The sequence below is a fragment of the Hippopotamus amphibius genome, chromosome 12, assembly GCF_030028045.1.
Source record: "Hippopotamus amphibius kiboko isolate mHipAmp2 chromosome 12, mHipAmp2.hap2, whole genome shotgun sequence".
Taxonomy (NCBI): Eukaryota; Metazoa; Chordata; class Mammalia; order Artiodactyla; family Hippopotamidae; genus Hippopotamus; species Hippopotamus amphibius.
Window position 1 is genome coordinate 62,054,072 of NC_080197.1, and position 27,393 is coordinate 62,081,464.

Consider the following 27,393-nt stretch of genomic DNA (forward strand, 5'->3'; position numbering starts at 1 on the left):
TGGGTTTTGTGGAAGACAGTTTTTCCATGGACTGGGCAGGGGGGTTGGTTTCGGGATGATTCAAGCACATTACATTTATTGTGCACTTTATTTCTATTATTATTACATTGTAATATATAATAAAATAATTATGTACCTCACCATAATGCAGAATCAGTGGGAGCCCTGAGCTTGTTTTCACTTGCCTCTCACTGATAGGGTTTTGATGTGAGTGAAAGCAGTTGATTTACTGTGGTCTCTGTGCAGTCAAACCTCTCTGCTAATGATGATCTGTATTTGCAGCCGCCCCCCAGGACTAGCATCACCACCACCTCAGCTCCACCTCAGATCATCAGGCATTAGATTCTCAAAAGGAGGGCACAACCTAGATCCCTCTCATATGCCATTCACAGTAGGGTTCGCATTCCTATGAGAGTCTAATCCCTGCGCTGATCTGACAGGAGGCAGAGCTCAGGTGGTGATGTGAGAGATGGGGAGCGGCTGTGAATACAGATGAAGCCTCCCTCGCTCACTCACTCGCTTGCCCGCCACTCACCTCTTGCTGTGCATCCTGGTTCCTAACAGGCCACAGACCTGTACTGGTCCATTTTCTGGGGGTTGGGGACCCCTGTCGTAAAGGATGGATGCATGTGACAATGTACATTGGACATGTAAACTAACTTACGTGATTAGACATGCAAGGGCGCGGTCGCATCTTTGACAGTTTGCAACTTGAAGGTTCATATGTAGGGGACTTACTGTATTAGAGAAATGCAAATCAAAACTACAGTGGGGTGACTGGGTACCACCTCACCCCAGTCAGAATGGCCGTCATTTAAAAAATCTACAAATAACAAATGTTGAAGAGGGTGTGGAGAAAAGGGAACCCTCCTATGCTGTTGGTAGGAATGTTAATTGGTGCAGCCACAATGGAAAACAGTATGGAGGTTCCTCAAAAAACTAAAAATAGAGTTGCCTTATGATCCAACAATCCCATTCCTGGGCATATGTCTGGACAAAACTATAATTCAAAAAGATACATGCACCCGTATATTCATAGCAGCACTATTCACAATAGCCAAGACATGGAAGCAACCTAAATGTCCCTCGACAGATGAATGGATAAAGGAAATGAGGTGTATATATATATAATGGAATACCACCCAGCCATAAAAAAAGAATGAAATAATGCCATTTGCAGCAACATGGATGGGTTTAGAGATTATCATACCAAGTGAAGTAAGTCATACAGAGACAAATATTTGATATCATTTTATGTGAAACCTAAAATATGACACAGATGAACTTATACAAAACAGAAACAGACTCACAGACATATAGAACAGACATATGGTTGCCAAGGGGGAGAGGGGTTGGGGAGGGATGAATTGGGAGTTTGGGATTAGCAGATGCAAACTAGTATATAAAGAATGGATAAAAAACAAAATCCTACTGTATAGCACAAGGAACTATATTCAATATCCTGTGATTAAATCATAATTGAAAAGAATATAAAAAAAGAATGTGTGTGTGTGTGTAACTGAATCACTTTGCTCTACAGCAGAAATTAACACATTGTAAGTCAACTATACTTCAATACAATAAATTTTTAAAGGTAAATAAATGAACAAATAATATACCCATTATGACTTTAAGAAAATGCCTTTCGATCAGACACTGCTTGAAATAGATGAAATGCTCAAATGGAAATCTACTGATTAAATGATTAACTTATTGAACAAATTGTTGATCATCTGATCTGTTCTTAGTTTGCGTATAGAGCCGTGAGCAAAAAAATATGACACTTGGAATGATTCATAAAAAAGGTGCATTTGAAAACTCATTGATTATTGAAGTAGTAGATATACCCTCAAAGGGCCAAGGATAAAAATATTTTGTCCAAAATCTATATAAACTTTTGAAATTGAAAGTATTTCACACAAAGATAAGCTATATATAATAGTAGTGGTCTAGCAATGTAATGATCATTTTTCCCCAGAGAATTTAATTTTTTTAGTATTTAATTACATGCTAATCTCATGTTTATATGGGACTTAGTTTTCTGATGATGTTCGATACCTCAGCTGATTTTAATCCTCATCATCATACTGAGAGACAGATGGGAGAGTTATTATCATGCCTCACTTCCAGTGAGGCACTGAGAATTTGAAGGGCCCGACAAACCGTGATCTGAATCCACATGGTTAATATAATACAGTCATTAAGTAGATGGCCATCAACAGATGGAACAGTGATAGGTGAAAAAACTTGGACAAAGATTTATAAGGTGAATGGGTGGTCAAGCAATATTTTGAGCCCATTGCTGTAGTCAATCTGCCTAATCCGTCCTTTCATTTAGAGTAGTATTTTTTTAAGGTTAGCAGGAAGAGTGTTACAGTATAGTATTGTATTCTTAGATCCAATAGATATTTTCTAACGTGGATGCAAGGAGATACCTTTGAAAGGAAAGGATGCAGTTAGTGCCTTAATAAAAATACTCCTTAAAAGAATCATAATATTTATGTGGAAATGGATGACCAGAATTCTTTCCATGTACTATACACCAAAAGGAGAACACCTTGTTCACACATCATTCTGGTAAGCATCGACCATTACCAAGTTGAGATATTGTGTGTCTAAAATAGAATAATGATACTATTGCCCCAGTTAGTTTAAAAAAATCCCACAGTATTTTCTCAACTAAATTTTTTCTCTGGAAAACGTTGGTGAGCTCTTTTGTTCACTGACGTGTTACCAAGCCCAGAAGAGTGCATTCAGGCACTGGAGAAACCATTATTGAAATGAAATTGCTTGTGTGAGGGCTTGTGTTGACCAAATGAAGACAAAGTAAGCAAATATTACCAGCACAGTCAGGAATGGCTTCCTCCTCAATTGGGCTTTTGTTTAAAGGCTTAAAAAAAGTGTTATGGTATATATATATATGGTTGTATATGTATATATACTTATATGTAATATAAGAATAGGTAAATACCATATAAAATAGGTAAATTTTCTGCGAATAAAATTATTCTGGTTAAGACAGAGTTTGATAAATCACTATTTTACCATGTTTCCTCCAAACCCATGGAATCTGAGTATTCTGTGGCTTGAATGAGTCAGTGGACTCTGCTGGAAGGAGGAAAGAGATGAAACAAGAAGGGAAGGATGATGGGAGGACCACCATGCTAGTGGCTCAGTGAGATGCTTTGCATACCTCATCTCATATAATCTCATATAATCCTAGGCAGCATCATCCCTCTTCAGAGACAGGAAGTGGAACGCCCACGTGTCCCACAATCTGGAAGTTGGGAGGTAGTATTTGTACCCAGGTTTATGCTGCTACTGCTGCTGCTGCTTCCCAACTCTGCTTGTTCTGCCCAGATTCTTGCTTGGAAAACTGGCATTGTCAGTTGATCTGGTCCAACCCCACAATGAGGTGGGGTTAAGTTGGCTTTTACAAAGCAAACTTATGAGTGAGCCCACACTTCTCACATAAACCATATACAGATAGTTGCAAATATACGTGTATAACTCATTGAACTCAGATCAGGCTTCCATCCTCACTCCTGAACCAGATCTGTCCTGGTTAAGGTTACCAGTGACCTCCATGTTGCAAAATCCTGTGGCAGTTTTCAGCATTTATCTTATGTAATCTATCCATAGCATTTGCTGCAATTTTTTTCCCCTTGTGCTTCTTGAGTATCTTGAGATACTTTTTTTTTTTAACTTTGCCTCCAAGACATCCTACTTTCCTGTTTTTTCCTCCAATTCCATTGGCCCCTCCTTCTTAGTCTCCTTTACAGATTTCTGCTCAGTCTCCTGTCCCTTGCTTACTCATCTCCAGACACAGTGGGCTCTTTCCTCCTCATTTCACACCCCGGGAGTGTCCCCTCCTCCAGGTCTCCTGACTCCTGGTTGGAGTGTCCCAGGATTCAGTTCTTAGACCTCTCCTCTTTCCTGTCTACACTCATTCATCAGCTAGTCTCCTGATTTTAAATACCTACTGTATGCTGATCACCTCCATCTTTCTGTCTCCAGGAGAGACCAGTTCCCTGACTGTATTCTCATATAATCAGCTGCCTACTTGATATCACCACTTAAATGTCTAATAGGGATCTCACACTTGATGTATTCAAAATTGAACTCTAAATCATCCTGCCTAAAACCTGGTCCTCTGTCATCTTCTATGTCTCAGTAAATGACAAGTCCATTTTCACAGTTGTCCAATCCCCAAACCTTGGCGTCCTTCTTGATTCCTCTCCTTTTCTCTTATCCTACTTCCATTGCATCAGCAAATCCAGTCAGCTCTTCCTCCAAAACATTTCCAGAATCTGCTTAATTCTGACCACCCCCACTGCTCTCACTCTAGCCCAGGCCACCAAAATCTCTAGCCTGTCGTTACAGGAGACTGGTCTCTGTCTTTCTGTGCATGACATCTCACAGCCTATTCATGCAGTAGCAGAGCGATTGTTCCAAAACATGGCCTGGCGTCACTCCTTTGCTCACCCTACCTGGACTTGATTCTCATCTCAGAATAAGGCTGAAAGTCTTTACAATACCCTGTGAGGCCCTACAGCATTTGTTCCCCAACCTCCTCACCAGGTAAGTCTCTAATGTCTCCTCAGTTCACACCCCGGGAGTGTGCCCTCCTCCAGGTCTGCCCCAGTGGCTCCCACAGGTACCTGTAAGGCTCACTCCCCTGTGTCCTTCAGGGATTTGTTTCCGCGTGTCCTGACCACCCTATTTCAATGGCAAGTCCTCTTCAAAAGTGTTTCCTGATCTTCTCATGCCAATGATTTCTTTCTCTGCACAGTCCATGTTACCATCTGATACTGTTTGTTTTACTCCTTTGTCTTATTATCATCCTTTCCTCCACTAGAGTGTGAGCTTCTTGTGAACAGGGTTTATTATGTCCCTGTCACCCAGGACAGTGCCTGGAACAGAGTAGGTGCTTAGTAAATACTTGTGGAATAAAAGAACAGTGAATTTGGGCATAAATGCTTAAATCTCCATCTAACAAATTACAGATCTAGCCTGTGTGTGTTTCTAGCGTTGTTTCAAATCCTCCTCCCAGGAGTGCCTGAGAAGAATGCCATGTGTCATCCTGGCGCGTCCCGGGCGTGTTGGAGGGCTGACCTTTGCCTGACCCTCCTCTTTGTATCCTACTGTGGAGGTCACTGGACAGTCTCTGTCATAATTACGAAGGGAAGTCTTTCCCATCTGCAGATGCTTAGACGCTACAGTTTCAGTACTGTATCTTCATCAACTATATTGTCATAGTTCTGGCTGTTCCTTTTATGAACTAGAAATCAAGGAAGTGAAATTGCCTTCTTGTGCTACAGTGAGTGCCCCTCAGCTACCAGTGATCATGCACACTCCTGGAATTTCATTTTTCTGGTATAATTACTTTATGCCTATGTGCATATATTCGTGCATTCATTTATTCTTTTGGCATAATCCATATTATGCCCTTCAGATTCATCGAGGGTGGCCGACTTAATATCGACATGGTTATTTTGTGTCCCGGTTATGCAGATGGAAGGGCTTCCCCCAGAGAAACGTCAACCGTTGTGCCTGGTTTCAGCAAGCAGTAAGTGCTGTGCCTGGTGGTTCTTGCTGACCCAGCTAAAAGAGACCGAATGTCACATTTCTGTTCCAGGGGCTAGTGCTGGGTTTTGATATTCCCTGGTACTATAAATAGCACCCCTGGGAACATTCAGGTACACGGAACGTTTTCTTTGCAGTCCAGTTCAGTGTCTGCAGAAAGTCACATGCTGTGTGGTTGGACACAGGTCACTTGCCGCTTAGTGCTTCCTGAGTTCTAGACAGACCCACCCAGAGTGTTCATTTGCTCATAAACACAGCATTTGCTCAGCATACTTCTGTGTCTTTGATTATGCTGCTCTCTCTGCCTGGCAAAATCCTACTCATGCTTAAAGATTCATCTCGAGTGAGAAAGTGTTCCTGAGTCAGCTTGACAGACGTGCCTTCTTGCCCCTGTATGGATTCTCCACAGCATGTGAAGCTTACCTCTTCTATAGCAAGTTCAGCATTACAGTAGGGTCTATTACATAAGTTTATGTGTTCCCACTCTCCTCGCATCCCAAACTGAGAATCCTGAGATCTGTGCCTTCTCTGTCTTTTCATTTATCCCCAGCAGTTAGCATAGGAAACACTCAGCAATGTTTGTTGAGTGAATGACTGATTGTATGAATGAATGACATTGCATCCCAATAGGGGAATGGAATTCATTTGAGTCTGTTCCCAGCTTAATGCCTTTAAAAGGAATCCTGTGTTTAGTGAGGATTTTTCCATTTTCTTTAGCAATCAGTCCCTACTATGTGCACGGCCACTTGGATCCCAAAGAAATGTTGTTAAATTGAAATACACTTCAAGGAGTTTAAAAAAATTGTTTTTTTCTTTTATTTCAAAAGAACGGGCTAGTTTGTTCGTTGCAAAGTTCCTGGCATCTTTCTTTCTACATGCTCTTTTCACTCTGCCCAATCTTCAATCAAATCCTCCAGCCAGGTCTGCTGTAAACAATGATTTTGTGAGCGGTTGTGTGTTCTCTGCAGTGAAAACCCGCCTTGTTTTCTGTTGCTAGGCAACCCCATTCCAGCTGCCCTTGAAGAAATGCGCGGTGGTGGGAAATGGTGGGATTCTGAAGAAGAGTGGCTGTGGCCGTCAAATAGATGAAGCAGATTTTGTCATGCGGTAAGAGAGAGCTCCCACAGCGCGGCCTCTGCCTTCTCTCCTCTCCCCTACCCCTCCTGCCAGCCCTGGGGCCTTTGGAAACCAGTCACTGGTGATTAATCAGCTGTAGCTGCTCTTCAGCTTCCCTTCAAGTTCACAGACAAGGGAGTTGAGGAGAGGGCCAAGGGAGCCAGGGAATGGGCCCCAAGAAGGTACAAAGCTGTGAAAGCCTAAGTGGTCGTGGGGAGACCCCCAAAGTGGAAACACTCATTTAATTTTAGATGATACAGTTGGGTGATTCCAACTTTAAAACTTGTTCTTAAGATGAACTCTCTGTGAATAAACATTTTCATTAATTTCATTCTACACACTTTGCTGCTTTGTTTTTCACAAAAGCATTTGGAAGTAGCTAGTAGGATTTGAAGAAGGATTGGATCTGTGCAGGACTAGGAAAACTGGAAGGAAGGAGGGGGATTACATTTTGAGCAAAAAGGAGCTTGGTAAGGGGACTGAGCAGAGTGGTTATATGACCCTGCAGGGGTGTGTAAAGGGATTGCTAGAATGCATCCAGCCGAGGGTAGAGACCATGACATTGACATGGCATCAACTTGCCCTGTTGGGTAATTTTGACCAGAAGGGAAGACGGCGAGTGATTGGATGGACACAGGCTTGGGGTTGTCCAGGAGAGAAGGGTGGGGAGGGACAGCATGGAGGGTGCTGGCTAGAGGGAGCGTGAAGTGACACACTTTGAAGTCTGGGCTGGATGGGAAGTGGGCCCTGAGAGGTGTAAGGGAGGAAGGAAGGGGGCCAATGGGACCAAATGACTGTGTTGTTCAGAACTGGGGGGAGCTGTGGGGAAGATGAGAAGATGGAAAAAAGAAAGCTAATGTCAAAGAATGGAGAATATGACTTTAGAATGTGACTTCAGCTTCTCTGGGGGATGAGCAGAAGGAAAGGACATTTGTTACTGAAGAGATGAAGGAACTTGGAGACTATTCTGGGGAGGGTCTTTCAGGTGGCCCCCAAGTCTCACTGAATTGGGAACAACTATGAACGAGGGGCCAAAAGGTTCCGGGGCTGGGAAGGCTGAGGCTTCCAGCAACACAGAAGGTGGAAAGCTGAAGGGGGTTGGGGGTTGGGTTTGGTGTTCTTTTTTAAGGATAAATAGATAATGGTCTAGAAGTGGCAAAAGGTAGCTGAGAGAACACTGAACCATCTCTGGGCTCTGAGCTAAGTGGAGTAGGGGAGAGTAAAGCCTGTCTGAGAGTGTTTCAAGGAAGCTGTGTACTCAGGAGAGGGTCAAGTTCCCTCTCAGAGAGCAAGGATTGGGCTTCTCGAAAGACTTTATCTCACTGGTGAAGCCTAATGCAGAGCTGGGAGGGCCATTTCTTCAAGGGTGAGTCAAAAATTATCCGCACTGCGGCTGTGGAATTTAACTTTTAGAAAAGACAAATACATCATTTCTTGACATAATCTCCTTGTTTTTCAGTCCACTCAGTCCATCTGTCAACAAGCTTTCGTATTCCCTCATTAAAAAATGTTTTAGGCTGAGCTGTGAGCCACGAATGCACCACTGTCTTCACTTCTTCATCAGAAGTGAATCTTCGTCCTCATAGGGCTGCTTTCAGGGGACCAAAAAGGTGAAAGTATGATGGAGCAAGATCAGGACTATAGGGAAGATGCTTTAACACCACAAAAAGTTTTTGCAGAGTGTCCACAGTGTGGGCAGAAGTGTGCAGATGTGCACACCCTCAGACCACAAAAAACAAATAATTGCACACTGCTCTTCTTTCATGCAAATCACAAATGGGGCATCCATTTTTGCTCGCACTACAGTTACAAATGAACTGATGTAACACGTTCACACCTGCACAGCAGTGACTGGGGAGACAGTAGCCTTGAACGGAAAGCTCTGATAAGACAGTGCAGCCAATAGAAGTTTTAATATAACCGGAGTGTGGGTAATTTTTGACTCACCCTCATATCTGTCTTTCCTTTATGGAGGTGCCCTGCCATAGTTTTTCCAGCGTAAGACTGTGTTTTCCTCTCCATTGCCATTATTTTTTATGATACATACAAACAGAAAAATGGAGATTATAAAAATGTATTGTCTCTTAATTCAAGTCAACATCTGTTTAGTGAGCATCTACTTTGTATTGAGTCTTAACTGGGGTTGGAAATGGTACATTGGACAATTCCATCATGGACTTAGAACCTGGAGACATGCCAGCACTGTAACCCGGGAGATTCAGAGGCAGATGATAAGTGAGTGGGAACTTTCTGAAGGCATGTGGCATCTGGGTGGAGCCCTCTTTCCATTCCCTTCTAGGCACAGGCCAGCCTTTGCAAGCTCTAATGTGGGAAAGACACCAAATGCTGCCACAGGGTTATGAGCCATGGGGAGGGTGCAGTGAGATGGTATTTAAGCGGTAGAAGTGGAGACAATTGCCTGGAGAGCAGACGTACATCCTCTAATACATTGACAGTAGGTGGAGGTTGAGGGGCCAGCAAAGAAAACAGAGGGGCAGGAGGACTGGCCCTTGCTGCAGACTCTCTCTGTGCCCCACAGTGCACCATTGTACCTTGCTGCAGCTCAGCTTTCTCATCTATGTGAGGAGGTGGCCACAGACAATTCCCCCAGCCTTTCCATTGTGGAACCTGATTCTGTGATGATGTGGCTGTCACACAACTGTGACCCATTCACGTAGTCTGGTTTAAATTTTCATATTGCTCTCAAGTGTAAGTTGATTTGCTTTTTCCAGAAACTATGTAAGGAAGAAAGAGTGGAAAAATTCTACTCACAGATTCAGGAAAGTTAAGTGATTTCAAGAGGTCTGAGTGCAATGTGAAAGGAGGCAGTACGACAAATGTACTTTTTTTTTTTTTTTTTATTCTTGAGTGTGCATGTGTGTGTGTCACTACATTTAGGAAGATGGATATTTTAAACTTAACATGCAGAAGACCAGGCCTATTCATCTTAGGAGGTTACCTATATTTATTTATTACAAATAAACATGGCTACCTTTGCATTGTATACAATCAACATTGATATATTCAAGTTCAGAATTAATGACTGCCTGTGACTGGGGTGCACAGCACAGGATTAAACAAATATTCATGGAATGATGAGGGAGGTGAGGATTGAAAAGAATTCAAAGAAGGTAGCACCAAAACTAGGACTGTGTGTGCGTGTGCCTTTGATTCAGTTTCAAAAATGGTGCCGCTATCGTAACACATTTGAATTTTTTAAAAGCCTTATTAAGAGTTTACAGTATGGGAGTAATTAAATGTTGATAAATTGTAAAGTAGTCTTCTTTGACCATTTATGGATCTATCATATATTGGACCATTTATGGATATATATGGTTGCTTAATTCACATTTTGGGGGCACCTTGAAAAAATTGATATCATGTCATAGGTTCAAAATTAAACATTTAGTGAGTAAATATGATTAAAAAGCATATAGTATGGTCCTAGACTATAGGCTACATGGACAGGTACAGTGAAAATGAGATCCAGAAACAATCTTACCTGTACACAGTGGTGTACCCGATTACAGTCTAAGATGTTTTCCAGAATTAGCACATAACAGTGCCACAATTTGCTTTGCTTGGACATTTTCAAATATGTCTTCTAATGCTAAAAGTCAACTCCCTGTTTTTCAAAGTAAACATTTGTTCTGTAACCAAAAGCAATACTTGAGGAAACAAAATTGTTGAATAAAGTTTATCTGGAAGTTCTGCCAGACACAGATAACAGTGATTGTGTCCTGGAGAGGAATTGGTTGGGTCAGGAATATAAGTGAGGACAACATAACTTTGGTGCCTTTGAATTATGCTCAATTATATGTGATTTACATATTTAACTGTACAGACAACTGAAAAAGGAATTTCATAATGTATTCTACTTGAAAATTCCTCTTCACTAGACCCATTCCCCACCTGTCTCCACTCCCCACTTCAAAGAATGTTCATTTCTCGTCAATTCTGTAACCAAATCTTCTAGGATCATGGGCACAGTTGCTAAGCCACTTCAGCCATTAATATCTGTTCATTGTGCCAACAAGCAATAAGGCAAAGTATGAAATATTTTTACACAATGATGCCTCATTAGAAACAATTTGACTGTATTAAATGTGCCTTTTATGTAAATCTATGTAATTATCAATTTAGGAGTTGAGGAGCTAAAATTATAGTGTGCTTTTTTCTAAGAGAAGAGCTACAGGGAAGTATCACAGATATTTGTACTTGAAGAGAAAGTTTACTCGGAAGATCAGATATTTACACCAGCGTACAATGTCACTGTTTTCCAGAAATGAATGTACAAAATATTATCTTTATCATTTTAAGCATTTCTCTGTAGGATTTGGCAGTTCATCTCTAGAAGTGTTTTTCTGAGCTTTTGCTTTGTGAGAGGAGGTGTGAAGGGACCCAGACATATGAGCCATGGATCAATCTACAAGGAACGCATGGAAAAACAAAGTACTTATTCATGAACACCAACTCGATTCGTTTAATGGTGACGAAACAGGTTGACGGCGTTTTCTAGCAATATTCAGAGTTTACAGTTTTAATATAATGTGGTTGATTCTCAAATGTTGTGAAGGGCCATCAAGATCAAAGGGGAAGTGATAAATTAGGAGATTGGGATTAGCATATACACACTACTATATATAAAATAGATAACCAACAAGGACCTACTGTACAGCACAGGAAACTCTACTCAATATTCTGTAATAACCCCTATGGGAAAAGAATCTGAAAAAGAAGGAGATATCTATATCTATATCGGTATCTATATCTATAAAACCGATTCACTTTGCTGTACACCTGAAACTAACACAACATTGTACATCAACTCTACTCCGATAAAAATTTTTTAAAAATAAAGAAAAAATTACATTCATCAAAAAAAAAAAAAAAAGAGAGAGACAACATGCGCAAATTCTAGCCCATGTTTTATGCTGGGGGTCCTCTTCATCTTTGCAAAGATCAGTTAAATCACCAGACCACAGTCAGCACCGTGGCCAGATGAGCGTGGCTGTTAATGACTAATCTCATTCCCGAACACGGTCCTTGGAAACCGCATGGGATATGGTGCGACCACTGACTGTAGACGCCTCAAGTAGGCTCTGCGACTCAGCTTCCCCACAGTGCCTGTTGTGTTTGTTCTCAATGGGTACTTGGTGGAAGTCACCAGCTGGCTGACTCATTACTCCATGGGGAGCTGCCAGAAGAACCAGGAACTTGTTAACAAAGAGCAGATGAAAGGAAGATTCCAAATCAACTGAGACAGGTTTCCGCCTAGGATGCCCTGATGTGGTCGGAGTCACAGGGTAAATACAAGACAACATCAAGGAACTTGCACTGTTCAGCTGACTCGGTGCTCAGACAATTCCAAGTCCTGGGGGAAATCTGTAGGGAAATTTTAATACTTGGGTAATGGCTGAGGCCTTAATATATGTAAGAGCTCTAACTGCAAATAAACAATGCTTTAGTTTCCTGAAGTAAGAAAAAGTTAGAGGGGCTCTGCTGATGTGGTTGGAGTCAACTTGGAGATATGAGTGGAGAGGAGAAATTAGGACTCAGTAATAAAAGAGAATCTAATGGAAGCTACAGACTTTTTTTGGGTGGTCATAAGTAATAGATGTATATTTATATTTATATGATTTTTCCAATACATGATATTTTTGAGCTTTTACTATGTGTGAGACATCAAGGGACTTTTTTATGTATTCCTTACTTTACTCCTTGCAAGTACCTTATTGGAGAGGAAAAGTCATCGTCTTCATTTTGTGTAATGGGGAAACTGAGGCAGATGACTTGGTTAATGTCTCACTGTCAGAAAGCCATGGGATTTGGATTTGCAGTTGCAATATTTTCCATTGTAAACATTCATAAGATGTTGTGGTCAAGGAAAGCACCTGAGGCTGGGTGGTGTGTGTTGGGGGTGGGGAGGAGGAGCTATTCCTGTCACCTTTACTCTTTTCCTTGCCTACACTGGGATGGTGGAGAATCATTGCATTTCTTTAGATGACAAATCATTTTGTCTTCACGAATAGTCAACCATACTTTGGTCACATACACAGAAATTGCACGTGCATTGATTTAGGTGGTAGACTCTGCCCTGAATGTGCTATCATAATTTAGAATTTGGGAAAAGAATGAAAAGCACAAGCACATACAACTCTCCCTTTTCTTTTGAGATTTGTCGGTATCCATAGAGAACACAGTAGGTCTTGTGTCCTCTAGGGGACTACACCCTCCTGAGTGCTAATTTCAAGTCTAATACACCCTGTCCTATCACCTCAAAAATATTTTGAGTGGAATAAATTCATTCTAGTTATATCTCTTTCCTTTAGTAGATCCCTTACCTCTCTAGCTGACATTTTCTTTCTTCTAAAACAGAAATAGTTTTTATGACAGCATTCTGAAGATGCTAATAGTCATCTAATATCTATTAAAAGGGAGAGGTGATAAAAGCGGTTATTTGTCAATTGAGCTAGACTTAGTAAAATTCCTATTTGCCATGATAATTGACTTTATTTGAAAGCATGTAAATCATCCTGAAGTGCATGTTCTTGTTTCTCTAGGTGCAATCTTCCTCCTTTGTCAAGTGAATACACCAATGATGTTGGATCCAAAAGTCATTTAGTGACGGCTAACCCCAGCATAATTCGGCAAAGGTAAGAGTTTACGACTTTTGTTGGTGAGGAATTAAAAGGAAGGCTTTTGAAGTATTTAACATCTTAAAGGCAGTGAATATAATTCAGTTTGGGAAACAAAGAAGAAAACCATCTGGACAGGCAGGAAGGATGAAGGAGGGAATTGTAAATAAACTAGACAGGATTATGGGAATCCAAACACTATTTCATGCTTCCTCTGGGATTCTGTTTCTTGCCTTTAGAGATGGTAAAAATAACATGTGAATCCATTGTTTTGCTCAAAGATGTAATATAGTATCGTTACTCATTACTACTACTTTCTAATTTCTTGGCTTCAGTCCCAACTCATTGATTGGCATTGATTGGTGAACTGAAGTCATATCAGTTTTATTAAAGAATAAAAACAAAGAAATGACCACTTTACTGCATATGCATGCGTGAAAGTAGCAATATTGTGGGAGTGTACAGGAATGTGTGATTATATGATACTACAATATAGTACATCACATGATATTCAGTCCGATTTGGGAAAAAGCAGATGGAAAATTCTTCCGCTAGTATCGATTCCAGAAATCTTGGCAGCTGCTGTGGGAGCTTCTGGGGGTCGTCCGTCTCTGGCTGATGAAGCCCAGCAGTAAGCTATGAGCTGTTTCTCCAAGGACTGTACATTGTAAAGAATGACTCAATCTCTGTGAAAAGAGGAGTCAAAAATCACCTTTATGCTCTCCTGTGTACGTTAGCAATTAAGAGCGAAATATCCAGACATTCTAGGCTGAGGGACTTGTCACCTAAGGAAGTCTTATTCAAGTGAACAGCACTTGTGTGTCACTTGATAAACAATGGTGTGTTACTTGTTGTGGTTCATAACTAAGCATTCCCATAAAATAGATGTTTGGAAACACAACCAGACAATTTTTAATTTGACACATACCATGAAGTTACACTTCCAAAATGTACCATTTACTTCCTCTTTGGTAATGGATCAGACTCCCTGTTTTCCAATACTGAAAACATCATGTGCTGTTCATCTTTTAAATTTTTGTCAGTTTGTTGAGTTAAAAATGATACATTGTTTTTTACTTAATATGCTTTCTTTTTCTGAATACAATAAGGGCTGAGTGGGTATTGACTCAGTATTTTTTCTTCTGTGAATTGCCTGTTTGTAATTTTTGCTCATTTTGTGTTTTTTTTCTTTTTAAAAACTATTTTCCTATTGATTTATAACTGTTTCTATTATAGATATTAAGCCTTTGCTATATATGTAGCAAGTGTTTTCTTCTAGAAAGAATTTTTAGTGTATTTATAGTTTCATTTTTCATACTTAAGAAATTTAACCCATGTGAATATCTTTATTTTTACAACAATGATCTTAATATTTTTCCACAGAAATATATGATCATTATAAGACATTGAAAGAGAAAAATACAAAGAAAATGGTAACAGTCACCCCAAATCTCACCACTTGTAAATAACTATAATTAAAATGAGGTAAACTTTTTTCAGATGTTTCATATATTCTTTATCTTCTGGCACCCAGAGTTGCCAACCAAAAATCTAATGGAAATTTATTCATCTGTTCATTTGAGGGAAATCTTTCTTTCCTTCCTCCACAAAAGCTTTTATACATTTCTTTTTATCATTCAAATTCAGAAAGTTTATGAAAGTATATCTTAGAGTGGGTCTTTTTTTGTTAATGTTGCTTGGCACATTAATGAGAGGTCCTTTGAGATGGAAGTTGTGGGGGTGTAGTGGTTACAAGTCTATCCTCTAAAGCAAGATGACTTCCTGCTCGCCACTCACAGCCATGTGCGCTCAACTGGGTTACTTAATACTTCCTCCTTCAGTTTCCTCATCTGTAAAACAGGGATAATAATACTTAGATAATAGGTATATTATAATGAATTAAACTACATATATATGTAGATGTATATGTATGTAAATATGTGTGTATGTATATTATAATTATATACATGCTTAGAACAGCGCCTGGTATATTGTAAGCACTATATAAATGTTAGCTATCATTAGTGTTTTCCATCTTTGTGAACATTCTGATTATTTCCTCTTCTCCATTAGATTTTCTCTCTCTTTCTAGTCCTCCTATTATGTGGATATTAGAACCCCTAGATATATTATCCATGATTTCTCTTTCCTGGTACCGTGTAGCTTTGTGTGTATATGTGTGTGTGTGTGTGTGTGTGTGTATGTGTTGTGTCCCAAGAATAGCCCCTTAGTGCTCTGTAGTTGTGATTCATTTGCTCACATAGCTAATGTAGCATAGCAAGAAGTTGGGAAGTATAAGAAAACAAAACATTTCTCTTTTATAACTTGGTTATTGACTCTCACTCAGTCTTGGGTTTTTTGTGGGGTTTTTTGAGGGGGCTGGGACGTCTGATCAGGAAGTGTCAGAAAATCACCGATGATGACAATGTCTCTTCAATTCAATTAAGTGGGTTAGGGTTCTGGAAATCATAAAAATATGCAATTTTTAAAACTGGGGAGGGTTCATATCAGATTCAAGAGAAGGAGCAAAAGGTCAAGGGAGTACTTATAGAAATATTTTTCTTTGATTATTTAAAAATTTTTAGATAATTTCAGATTCACAAGAACTTGGAAAACAAAAAAAAAGTACAGGAAGGTTCTTTGTACTCTTCATCCAGTTTACCCCAGTGGTAACGTCTTATGTAACCATAGTATAATACTTTTATGTTCCTGGCGGGGAATGAAACATTCAGGTGTTACATCGAAGGACAAAAGAATCTGTTTTTCTACCTGAAAATATGGAGTTGGTGGTTAGATTTTAAAAAGCACAAAAAAGAGTATTTGTTTAGAACAAGACTTCGAACAAGATGAAAGATAAAAAGATTGAGACTGTGATTTTGAGAAAAATTATAACTACCGAAGGAGAAAGGAAAGGGTCACTGATTAAGTGTTTAAAAGGAAAAAAGTTCAATGTAAAGAATTAATGCAAAACGAGCAAGACTCATTGTCATTAACACTGAGTCAACATTGAGTCAGTGTTTCTGGGCGCCAGGTTCTGTGCTCTTTGCATGTATTGCCTCATTTAATTCTCAAACGTATCCTAAAAAGGAAGTATTTTCATGTGTGTTTTTACAGAAAAACAAACGTGACGTACGTTTTGTCATCTGCTCATATTCACAGCTGCTAGTCATCCACCTGGGACTTCACCCAGCCTTGTCTCAATCCAAAGCCCATGCTCTTAACCAGTGACCATCGCACCCTGATCTTCCCAGATGATCCATATTGTTGCACAAGGAGACAGTTGAGTTTTCACAGGTGATAAGTCATTTTGGAAAAGGGAGTGAAATTTTTTTGCGCTTAACAAAATGTATTCAATGTTGCAAGGTTTTTGAATACAAAATCAAAATGCATACAGGAGTTCCATTTTGTGAAACGAGGAAAAATATACCACTTACAATCACATCAGATAATTTTATATACTTAACAATTAGACAGTGGGAATTCCCTGGTGGTCCAGTGGTTAGGACTCGGCGCTTTCAGGGTTCAGTCCCTGGTCTGGGAACTAAGATCGCACGAGCCATGTGGTGTGGCCAAAAAAAAAAAAAAACACAATTAGGCAAAAAAGCAAACTTTCTATAGAAAAAGTATGGAATTTTATTAAGGGACATTTTGGACAACCTAGATGTCGAATAATAGTAATCATAATGATTCTTGCTTACCCTGCATTAATTCTTTATATTGAACTTAATCTTCTAAACCAACAGGTTTACTTTTCCTCTTAAACATTTCATTTTTGATCCTTTCCTTCCTCCTGTAGTTATCAAATTCACACATATATATATATATATATATATATATATATAGACACTTCATACATGACAGAGGTAATATTGTAGATCAGAGAGAAAAGGACAGATTTTTCAAAATGATGTCGAAACAGGTGTCTATGAAATTATACCTCTACCTCATACCTTATACCAAATATCATTTCCAGATGTTTAAGACCTAACTTTGAAAAGCAAAACAAGAAAGCTTGTAGAAAATAGCATAGGTCTTAGACTTCCCTGGTGACGCAGTGGTTAAGAATGCGCCTGCCAATGCAGGGGACACGGGGTCGAGCCCTTGTCTAGGAAGATTCCACATGCCGTGAAGCAACTAAGCCCATGAGCCACAACTACTGAGCCCAAGTGCCAAAACTACTGAAGCCCGTGCTCCTAGGGCCTGTGTGTGCTCCGCAACAAGAGAAGCCACTGTAATAAGTCTGAGCACTACAACGAAGAGTAGCCTCTGCTCACCACAACTAGAGAAAGCCCGCAGGCTGCTTTTTAACAAAGACCCAATACAGCCAATGAATGAATAAATAAATAAATAAATAAATAAATAAATAAATTTATTATAAAAAAGGAAGTAACATAGGTCTTGTGATTTCTCATATAAGAATCACATAGCACTAAATAGAAAGGAAAAGACTTTGATTTATTAAAATTAGTAACTTTTATTCATAAAAAGACATGGTAAAAGTAGGGCAAATACAACCACATTACAGAGGAAGACAACTAACAAAGGACTTGGATCCGGAATGTGCAAGTAACTCTTTTATGTGTAATTTAGAAATAAATTAATTGAATATGAAAAACAGAAAACCCAGTAGGAAAATAAGTCAAAGAGTAGAGCCAGACTTCATAGAACAACTCCAAATAGCCAGTAAATGAATGAATAGATGCTCTACCTCATTAGTAATCAGAAAAAATGCAAATGAAAATCCCTAGGAGATGTCATTACACATCCATCAGGCTGGCGGAACTTATTCCAACTGTTAGTGAGGATGTGGACCCGAAAGTGTCATATATGCTAGTTGGAGGGAATATGGTTACAGCCACGCTGGAATGTGTTTTCACATTATGTAGTAGTATGTATACTGAAGATATGCATGCTTCATGCCCTAGAGGTTCCACTCCTAGGTATATACCCTGGAGAAAAACAGTGTAAGAGAGAAATGTATAATAATTTTTATAGGAGCTAAAAATTAAAATAGTTGATTGTGAATTCATGGTGGAATGAATTGATGCATTCATGTATATTCACACAGTGGAATGCTTTACCACCATGAGCTATGACTACCCACAATAAAGTAGGTGAACTTCACAAACCTGATATTGACAAAAAGAAGGGAGTCATAAAAAATACAGTAGAATGTCCATATAAAGGTAAAAAGAAAACTGATTAACAGGATGGTTTAGGTACACATCAGTAACAATTCTGAGGAGCAATAAGTGGCTTCTTCTCAGGGGAGGGGAGTGTTGGATTCAGGAAGTTTTTAATTCAGATCCTGTAGTCCCCTGTGAAAGCTTTGCACACCCAAGAGGCTGGCAGTGTCTTGCACTTGCATGTGACTAAAAATTAAATTCATTGGGCAAAGATGTGCAGTGGAAATGCTTAAATACCACTAATTTTCATAGCTGTCCTCCAGAGCCTTGTTTCTTATAAAAATATTCCACTGAGAGTCATAAGCACTGTGAGTTTTCACTGCAAAATTGTTGTAGAAAAGATCAGTGTCACGATAAAACAAGTTTGAGAAAATTCAGTGTATATGAGAAGTATCCTGATGATAATTCACACATTATATATGTATAATTAATGTATATATGTATGTTTATAATGTACACATATTCCGCCTGTAGCAAAAATAAGATTAGAGAAGGTAATATTCGTTGATGTATCTAAGGGAAATTCTCAGTAAGAAGGAGCTCTGCTATAGCTTTTGTTAGGATCTCTTGTCTAGAGTGTATTCTCATTTTTTTAAAAACACTTTTATTGAGGTATAATTGATATAACAAAAAAACTGCACATGTTTAATGTATACAATTTGCTGAGTCTGGGCATATGCATACACCCATGATACTGTCACCACTGCCAAGACAATAAACACAACCATCACCTCCAAAAGTTTCCTTGTTCCCCTGTTTTTTTGAGTGTGTGGTAATAAGAACATTTAACATGAGATCTGTTCTCTTAAGTTGGTTGGTCAATAGGTATAAAGCAAACACTTTAAAAAAAATGTACTGGAGTATAGTTGCTTTACAATGCTGTGTTAGTTTCTATGTACAGCAAAGTGAATCAGCTGTATGTGTGTGTATATCCCCTCTTTTTAAAGTGAACTCTTTTTAACAGCAAACAGAACAAAAAAGTTAGTTAGGGTGCCTGGGACACAGATTAGAAAGGGCTTTGCAGTTGCATTTACCTCTGACTGCATTTCTGTGGGCTAGAAGAAGAGAGGTTGTTCTAATGTGGCAGCAGAGTCTGTTGGATCTTCAGACCCATTGCTGTTGTCCTCTTCCTTCCTTTGCTGGGTCTTGGAGGTGGAGTCAGCAAGGATCCCTTCATGGGGTTACTCTTCATTAAGATACACCAGCTCTAACCCATTGATCTGCAAACATTTTTGTTCAAATACTCTTTAAAAGAATTTTTGTAATCCATTGTTATTTCTTTGATCTTTTAAAAGTTACCTAACTTTTTTTGGCATAAAGTTAAATTGTTGCCAAGCATGTACTTTCAGTGCATTCCACATGGTGCGTATTTAAATATACATTATCAAAATCTCACAAGTGCAGATTTAGCTTTTTGGATGTTCCGTATCCTCATAGCAAAGCCAGTGCACTTTGTCAAACTAATTCATTAGGTTGAGTTAACTTTCTGTCAGAAAAACGCTGACTACCTTTTATTCAATTGTGTTAAAATGTAACCCCATATAATCATCTTCCTTCTGAGTTCTAATTATTCAACATATAAGTGAGGTTTGAGAGTTGCCAAGAGTTTGTCCCCTGGATAAAATAAGGCACAGCCTCCTTCTATTTCTTATAAAACTCTTTTTGCTTTTTCTCAGGGGACACTTCTTCAGAAATTGTGTGCCTTACAAATGTTTCTTTGTTTGGTAATCAGGTGGTTTCTACACTCTGGGGCAATGCATCATTATAATATTTGGGATAATAGGAGGTATGCCTTTCTTTTGTGAAGTAGAAAAGGGGGAAAAAATGGAACTGGAGTTTGGAAACTAGTTGTTTAGACTAAAAGATTAGTCTTGAGTAAATGTTTTAAAAAAGTGCGTGTGTGGAATTTGAGGATTTGGAAATTGATGGGGGAGGAGGGAAATTAAAATGAGAGTTTCCTAAGAACAAAGTTGCAGAGGTGCCCATTCAACAAATATACTTTGAAATCTACTCTGAGACCGAGAATGCAAGGTTGAAGGGGATACAACTTATACCCTGAAGTTGCTCCCAGTCAACAAACATTCTGTGCCTTGCGATCCATTCTGTGGTCTTGGGACCCCTGAACCCTTTCTGAAATTTAAAAAAAAATTTTATATATGTGTATTATGTATTTTTATCAGATTTTCCAAGGCTTCCATTACCCACGATAGGTGTAAAATTCACTGGCCTAAACTGAGTCATTCTATCATGTAAAAGTAGAGATTACAGTTCTCAAAGCTTGTTTCTTAATTTTTCAATAGAATTGAAAACTCAATTAGCCATTTTGTCCATAACAGGAGTTCAGTACATATTTGGGCAAATTTTGGTTAAAAAATTAAAACTGGAACTTAATTGATTAACCTATTATGATATTGCTTTTGAGCTTTGAGACTCCAACTTGGGAGTTGATTATTATTTGCAGCCACAAAAAAAAAGAGCATTAGTTTTCTGAGTGTGTGTTTCCGTGAAAGCATGTTAGAGGCAGTAGTATTGGTGTGAACAGTTCGGGGTTAAGAATCTTTTATCTGTGCTGTTGAGACCCCAACATGTTTTTTGGCATACAAGACATGCACAGTAAATGTTTAGGGAATGAATTAATAAGTGAGTAAGTACATTTAAATATCCTTCCAACTGAATTGTTTATTTTATTGATGTACTTTTTAAAAAATAATTTGAGCTTTGAGGAAAATGACTTCGGTCCAAAGAAGGTTATAGCAACTTCTCTTTAACATTTTATATGACTCATGCCTCAGACTGTGTTCCTAAAATGTCCCCATCTCTTCTGCCAGCTGACTTCTTTTTTCTTTTCTCTCCAAACTTAGAGCAGCTTATCAGTGTTTGCACCAAGGTTTGGCAGTCATTGATAGTCATCCTGGCTAACATCTGCCATGATATAAGAGAATTAAAAGGCAGATGCTAAAACTGGGACTAGAGAGAGCAAGGAGAAGACAGAGAAGAGATGCCTCTAAAGGGATGTAGATCTGTATGGAATTTGTGTCTGGATGAAATAGTTATCCAAGTTTTGGCTTTAAACAGACTTTATGTTCAGATCCTAGTGCCACTGCTAGTAAGTGCTTCATACTTATTATGTAAAGTTGGTTACTTTTGAGGATTGTTGAGAGATGTAAATGAAATAATGTAGCTGTGGCCAGTAGAAGCTATTCTGATTGATATCTAGGATAGCTACTCAGGAGGACTCTCCTATTGGAATACATTTTGTCCTTGGATGAAACATATTTTTAAATGCATTATTGGGCTCATCAAATTTAGGGAATCTCCAAGAGTATCTGTATGCTTCTCCCCCAAACAAACAAAAAGCCCCAAAAGACAAAACAGAAAATCATGGACCTGAAACCAGACCAAAAATTGTGCACTATAAAATTCGGATATCAAAATTTGGACTATCAAATTCAGATATCAAAATTCGGATATTTCCTGAGAACAGGAGACCAAGCCCTGGATTTACTATGTTCATGTGTGCCCCATATGAAGCCTTGGTAAGGGACTTAATGTGGTCCCAGATCATATTAGCAGTCCATGGCTTCCAATAGAAGCAAACACAAATATCTTCCAGAGGAAAGCTCTCAGAATACCCATATATCACTTTCAAGCAGATATAAGGTCATAAGAAAACACTGAAATTCACAATTTGGAGAGTCCTCAGAGATAAAAATTAAATAAAAATTGTGGATAGACATGCCTGAGAACTTACTGAAATTGTCAGGTGCAATATATTACTAAGTACGAAATTTTTATAGAAAAGATAAATATGAATCAGCAGTCAGTATGAAAATATCAAAATTACCTAGATAGCTTTAAAAAAGAACCAAATAAGAAATTTAGAAATTCAAATATAATTGTTGAAGTGGACAGACATCAGATTAGATATAACTGAAGAGAGAATCAGTGAACTGAAAGAGCAAATAATTTTCTAGATACAAGAATATAGAAAATATAAAGACAAGACAAAGAAACTTGGAGAATGGAACAAGAAGGACTACCAATCCAGTCTTTCTTTAAATGGAATTGTGGAAGTATAAAATAGAGGCTGACACTTCTTCAGAAGTAAAGAATAATGTAATCCATAAATACAGAAAACAAAGTATCAAACATGAATTAAATTTTTTAAAAATGCAAACCTAGACCGTTTTAGTAAAATAGAGCTAAAGATAATAAGAAACTTCTTTAAAAATATTTATTTATTTATTTATTTTTTTATTGGCTGTGTTGGGTCTTCATTGCTGCATGCGGGCTTTCTCTAGTTGTGGCGAGTGGGGGCTACTCTTCACTGTGGTTCACAGGTTCCTCATTGCCATAGCTTCTCTTGTTGTGGAGAACGGGCTCTAGGCACATGGGCTTCAGTAGTTGCGACACATAGGCTCAATAGTTGTGGCTCACGGGCTCTAAAATGCAGGCTCTATAGTTGTGGCTTAGTTGCTCTGCAGCATGTGGGATCTTCCTGGAGCAGGGGTCGAACCCGTGCCCCCTGCATTGGCAGGTGGGTTCTTAACCAATGCACCACCTAGGAAGCCCAGTGAGAAACTTTTAAAAGCAACTGGAGAAAAAAAGACATTACCTGACAAAGAATGATCATTAGATTAAAAGCAGACTTCTTCCAACAGTTAAGGTGGAAGCCAGAAGTCAGTGGGAAGCTTGATTAGGTCCCATTTGTTTTTTGTTTGCTTTTTTTTTATTTCCATTATTCGAGGATGTAGGTCAAAAAGGATCTTGCTGTCATTTATGTCATAGAGTGTTCTGCCTATGTTTTCCTCTAAGAGTTTTATAGTGTCTGGCCTTACATTTAGGTTTTTAATCCATTTTGAGTTTATTTTTGTGTATGATGTTAGGGAGTGTTCTAATTTCATTCTTTTACATGTAGCTGTGCAGTTTTCCCAGCAGCACTTATTGAAGAGGCTGCCTTTTCTCCATTGTATATCCTTGCCTCCTTTGTCATAGATTAGTTGACCATAGTTTATCTCTGGGCTTTCTGTCCTGTTCCATTGATCTTCCTTTCTGCTTTTGTGCCAGTACCATACTGCCTTGATCACTGTAGCCTTGTAGTACAGCCTGAAGTCAGGAAGCCTGATTCCACCAACTCTGTCTTTCCTTCTCAAGATTGCTTTGGCTATTCAGGGTCTTTTGCATTTCCATACAAATCATAAAATTTCTTATTCTAGTTCTGTGAAAAGTGCCATTGGTAATTTGATAGCGATTGCATTGAATCTGTAAATTGCTTTGGGTAGTATAGTCATTTTCACAATGTTGATTCTTCCAATCCAAGAACATGGTATATTTCTCCATCTGTTTGTGTTGTCTTTGATTTCTTTGATTAGTGTCTTATAGTTTTCTGAGTACAGGTCTTTTACCTCCTTGGTTAGGTTTATTGATGGATATTTTATTCTTTTTATTGCAGTGGTAAATGGGAGTATTTCCTTAATTTCTCTTTCTGATTTTCCATTGTTAGTGTATAGGAGTGCAAGAGATTTCTGTGTGTTAATTTTGTATCCTGCTACATTACCAAATTCTTTGATTAGCTCTAGTAGTTTTTTGGTGGCATCTTTAGCATTGTCTGTATATAGTGTCATGTCATCTGCAAACAGGGACAGTTACTTCTTTTCCAATTTGGATTCTTTTTATTTCTTTTTCTTCTTTGATTGCTGTGGCTAAAACTTCCAAAACTATGTTGAATAATAAATTGAGTTATTTGTAGTGAGGTGGATGGACCTAGAGTCTGTCATACAGAGTGAAGTAAGTCAGAAAGAGAAAAACAAATACCATATGCTAATGCATATATATGGAATCTAGAAAAAATGGTACTGATGAACATAGTGGCAGAGCAGGAATAAAGACACACATGTAAAGGACGGACTAGAGGACACAACGGGGGAAGAGGAGGCTCGGATGTAGTGAGAAAGTAGCATTGACATATGTACACTACCAAATGTAAAATAGATAGCTAGTGGGAAGCTGCTGCATACACAGGGAGATAAGCTTCGTCCTTTGTGACAACCTAGAGGGGTGGGATAGGGTGGGTGAGAGATTCAAGAGGGAGGACATATGGGGATATGTATATACATATAGCTGATTCACTTTGTTGTACAGCAGAAACTAGCACAACATTGTAAAGCAACTATACTTCAATAAAGATGTATATAAAAAAAGAAAACAGTGGAAAAATATCTTCAAAGTGCTGAGAAAAGAAACTATCAACATAGGAGTGGGTACAAATTACCTTTCAAATAATAAAAAAAAAATTTTTCTGAAAAACAGATAACCATCAACAGAGCTTCACAGAAAGAAATTCTAAAGAGTGTATCTTAGGAGAAAAGAATGTTACTTTAGAAGGAAAATCTGGGATGCAAAGAAATTGGTAAACATGTAAACAGATCTAAACAAACCTCACCCGTATGAAATAATAATTATACATTATCTTTACATATGATTTGTAGAAGCCACAGATAAGGAGAGCCTGCTTTAAGGGATGTGAGTGTTCATGGACTGGGTCCTGGAACCAATTCCCTGCAGATACCAGGGGATGACTCTACTGGAAAATAACATCACTTAAATTGGAAGGGAGAGATAGAAGTGTTTTAAGGTTCTTGTTTCAGTTATTTATTGCTCAGTAGCAAATCGTTCTCCATGGCTTAAACAACAACAGTCATTTTAGTGTCTTTCACAGTTTCCGTGGTTCAGGAATTCAGGAAGGACCAGGCTCAGGAGCTTTGGCTCATGATACCTCGTCCAGTGGCTGGGGTTGAAATGGTGAAGGATTGGAGCAGCTGAGTTGGCTGGGCATCTCTTTCTCTGTGTGGTCTCAGGGATCTCCATGTGGTCTCTCTTTGTGGGCTAGTTTGGACTCCCTCACAGCATGCCACCTCAGGACAGTTGGACTGTTTGTATGGTAGCTGGCTTCCACCAAAGCTAGCATCCAAAGAGAACACGGCAGAAGTCATGGCATTTTTATAGCCTCACATCAGAAATGACGTATAGGTCAGTTCCATCACACTCTGTAAGCTGAGGCAATCACAAAGGCCCACGCAGGTTCACGGGAGAAGAGTCCTAGCACAGATTCACCTCTTGTTAGGAGAAGTGTCAAAGTCAAATTGTTAAAAGAATATGTATCATAGGCGATGTTATTGTGGTCATCTTTGGAAAATATAATCTGCCTTGGGTCACAACAATTTATATCCCTTGCCCATTCAAAATAAACAGCCCCTCCCTGCAGGCACCCAAGACTTACTCCATTCATAGCATCAACTTTAAGTCCCAGGATCTCCAAGGAGTTGAAAGAAGGAACAGCACCAACAGTGGAAACCCAGAAAAGAACAACCGGAAAACAGAAGTACAATGGAGGGGATCCAAAAACCTAAAGTTGATTCTTTGAAAAGTTGATAAGTAAAAATTACTTAAAATAGACCTTTTATAATACTTCTACAAACCTATCCTAAAAGCAAAGGGAAAAAAACTCTAGTGTGTACAAAAACACATATTATGTTGTAAATAATTTGAAAATGGTTGCACTCTTTAGATGTATAAAAATACATCGGTGGTTTTGTAATGTGTCCATATTGATGGAATATTATGCAATGATATTATGGAATAATGTTCATGAATAATTTTAACAAATGATAAAGTGCTTACATGTTAAGTGAAAAAATAAGTATATAATTGCACATGCTTCAACTATATAAAATTTTATGCATAGAAAATCTTTAAGGTAATAAACCAACATTTTCCAAATTTGCTGTGAAGTTTTATGATAGGAAAAAAATGATTAAAAAGCAAGCCTTGTTATTTTACATTTTCTCCTAATATTAACTCATTTTGATGATACAGTAGCCCTATGAGTTGGACAATAGAATGAAGCCCTGATTGTGTGTGTGTGTGTGTGTGTTCCTGCCTTTCAAGACCTAAGTGAGATTGGCTTGGACCCCAAATTTTATGCACTGAATTCAGAAAGTCAGAATATTCTGTGCATCTTTTCAGGAACATTGTCCTGGGAGCAGTGGAAGTGAGCCTGGCAACAAGAACCCACCCCCTAAAATGGAGTGGTTATCACATCAGTGTCCACTTGTTTCTTCCCTTTCTCTTTCTCTCTATGAAGTTCTAGTCCTCAGCCTTAAGTAGCAGGTCAGATCAAATGTTACTATGAAAGAATAATTAGTATATAATTAGTAAATAAATATTGGAACAGCCTAAGTTCTCATGATACTTTCATGCAGGTCCATGGAGAGTGGGTTGCACTCCAGTGATAAAACATTAAGGGGTTGACCCAGAAGAGGTACCAGGTTAAGAAGTTTTACACAGGATTTATATTGACTTTCCACACATTGAATTGTAAGAACATGTCTCTGTTAAGTTTCTATTACTAAATTGCTTTAGTTTGTTAAATAGAACTTTTTTTTTTTTTAAATAAGAGCTCTACTGTTTGATTGGATCTGTAAGTCATGATATGCATTTTAACTTAAACGCATATCTGGATACGCTCTCATATCTGGACCTCTATATGCTACACAGCTGCACACACAGCAACAACCCAGGAGGAGAGGCATCTTAAGGATCAGAGTCATGATGTAAATTATTGACATGGGAAGGATATAAATTGGTGGGACGGATAACATATTCAGTAAATACTATTGCAAGTACTAATGAAGGGAAAGGCAGAAGGAAGAGATGCCTACAAGAGAAAATAACATATTCTATTCATCATTTTATAGATCATGGTGCACCGGATGCTACTTGCTTTGGGCCCAAAGGCTCCAAGGCAAATACATGCCCTGTATACTCTTCCACTGGGTGCCACCTCCTCTAGGCCACTCCTGACATTT

The 27,393-nt window shown here is 38.7% G+C and overlaps 1 protein-coding gene across 1 annotated transcript in view; it reads left to right on the plus strand.

The window, feature by feature from the left end:
* Positions 1-27,393, plus strand: part of ST8SIA1 (ST8 alpha-N-acetyl-neuraminide alpha-2,8-sialyltransferase 1) — a 147,285-nt gene that overhangs the window by 75,361 nt on the left and 44,531 nt on the right. Inside the window, exons 3-4 of the mRNA XM_057702506.1 lie at positions 6,584-6,693; positions 13,266-13,358. Of these exons, the coding sequence (XP_057558489.1) occupies positions 6,584-6,693; positions 13,266-13,358 (203 nt within the window). The remainder of the gene's footprint in view (positions 1-6,583; positions 6,694-13,265; positions 13,359-27,393) is intronic.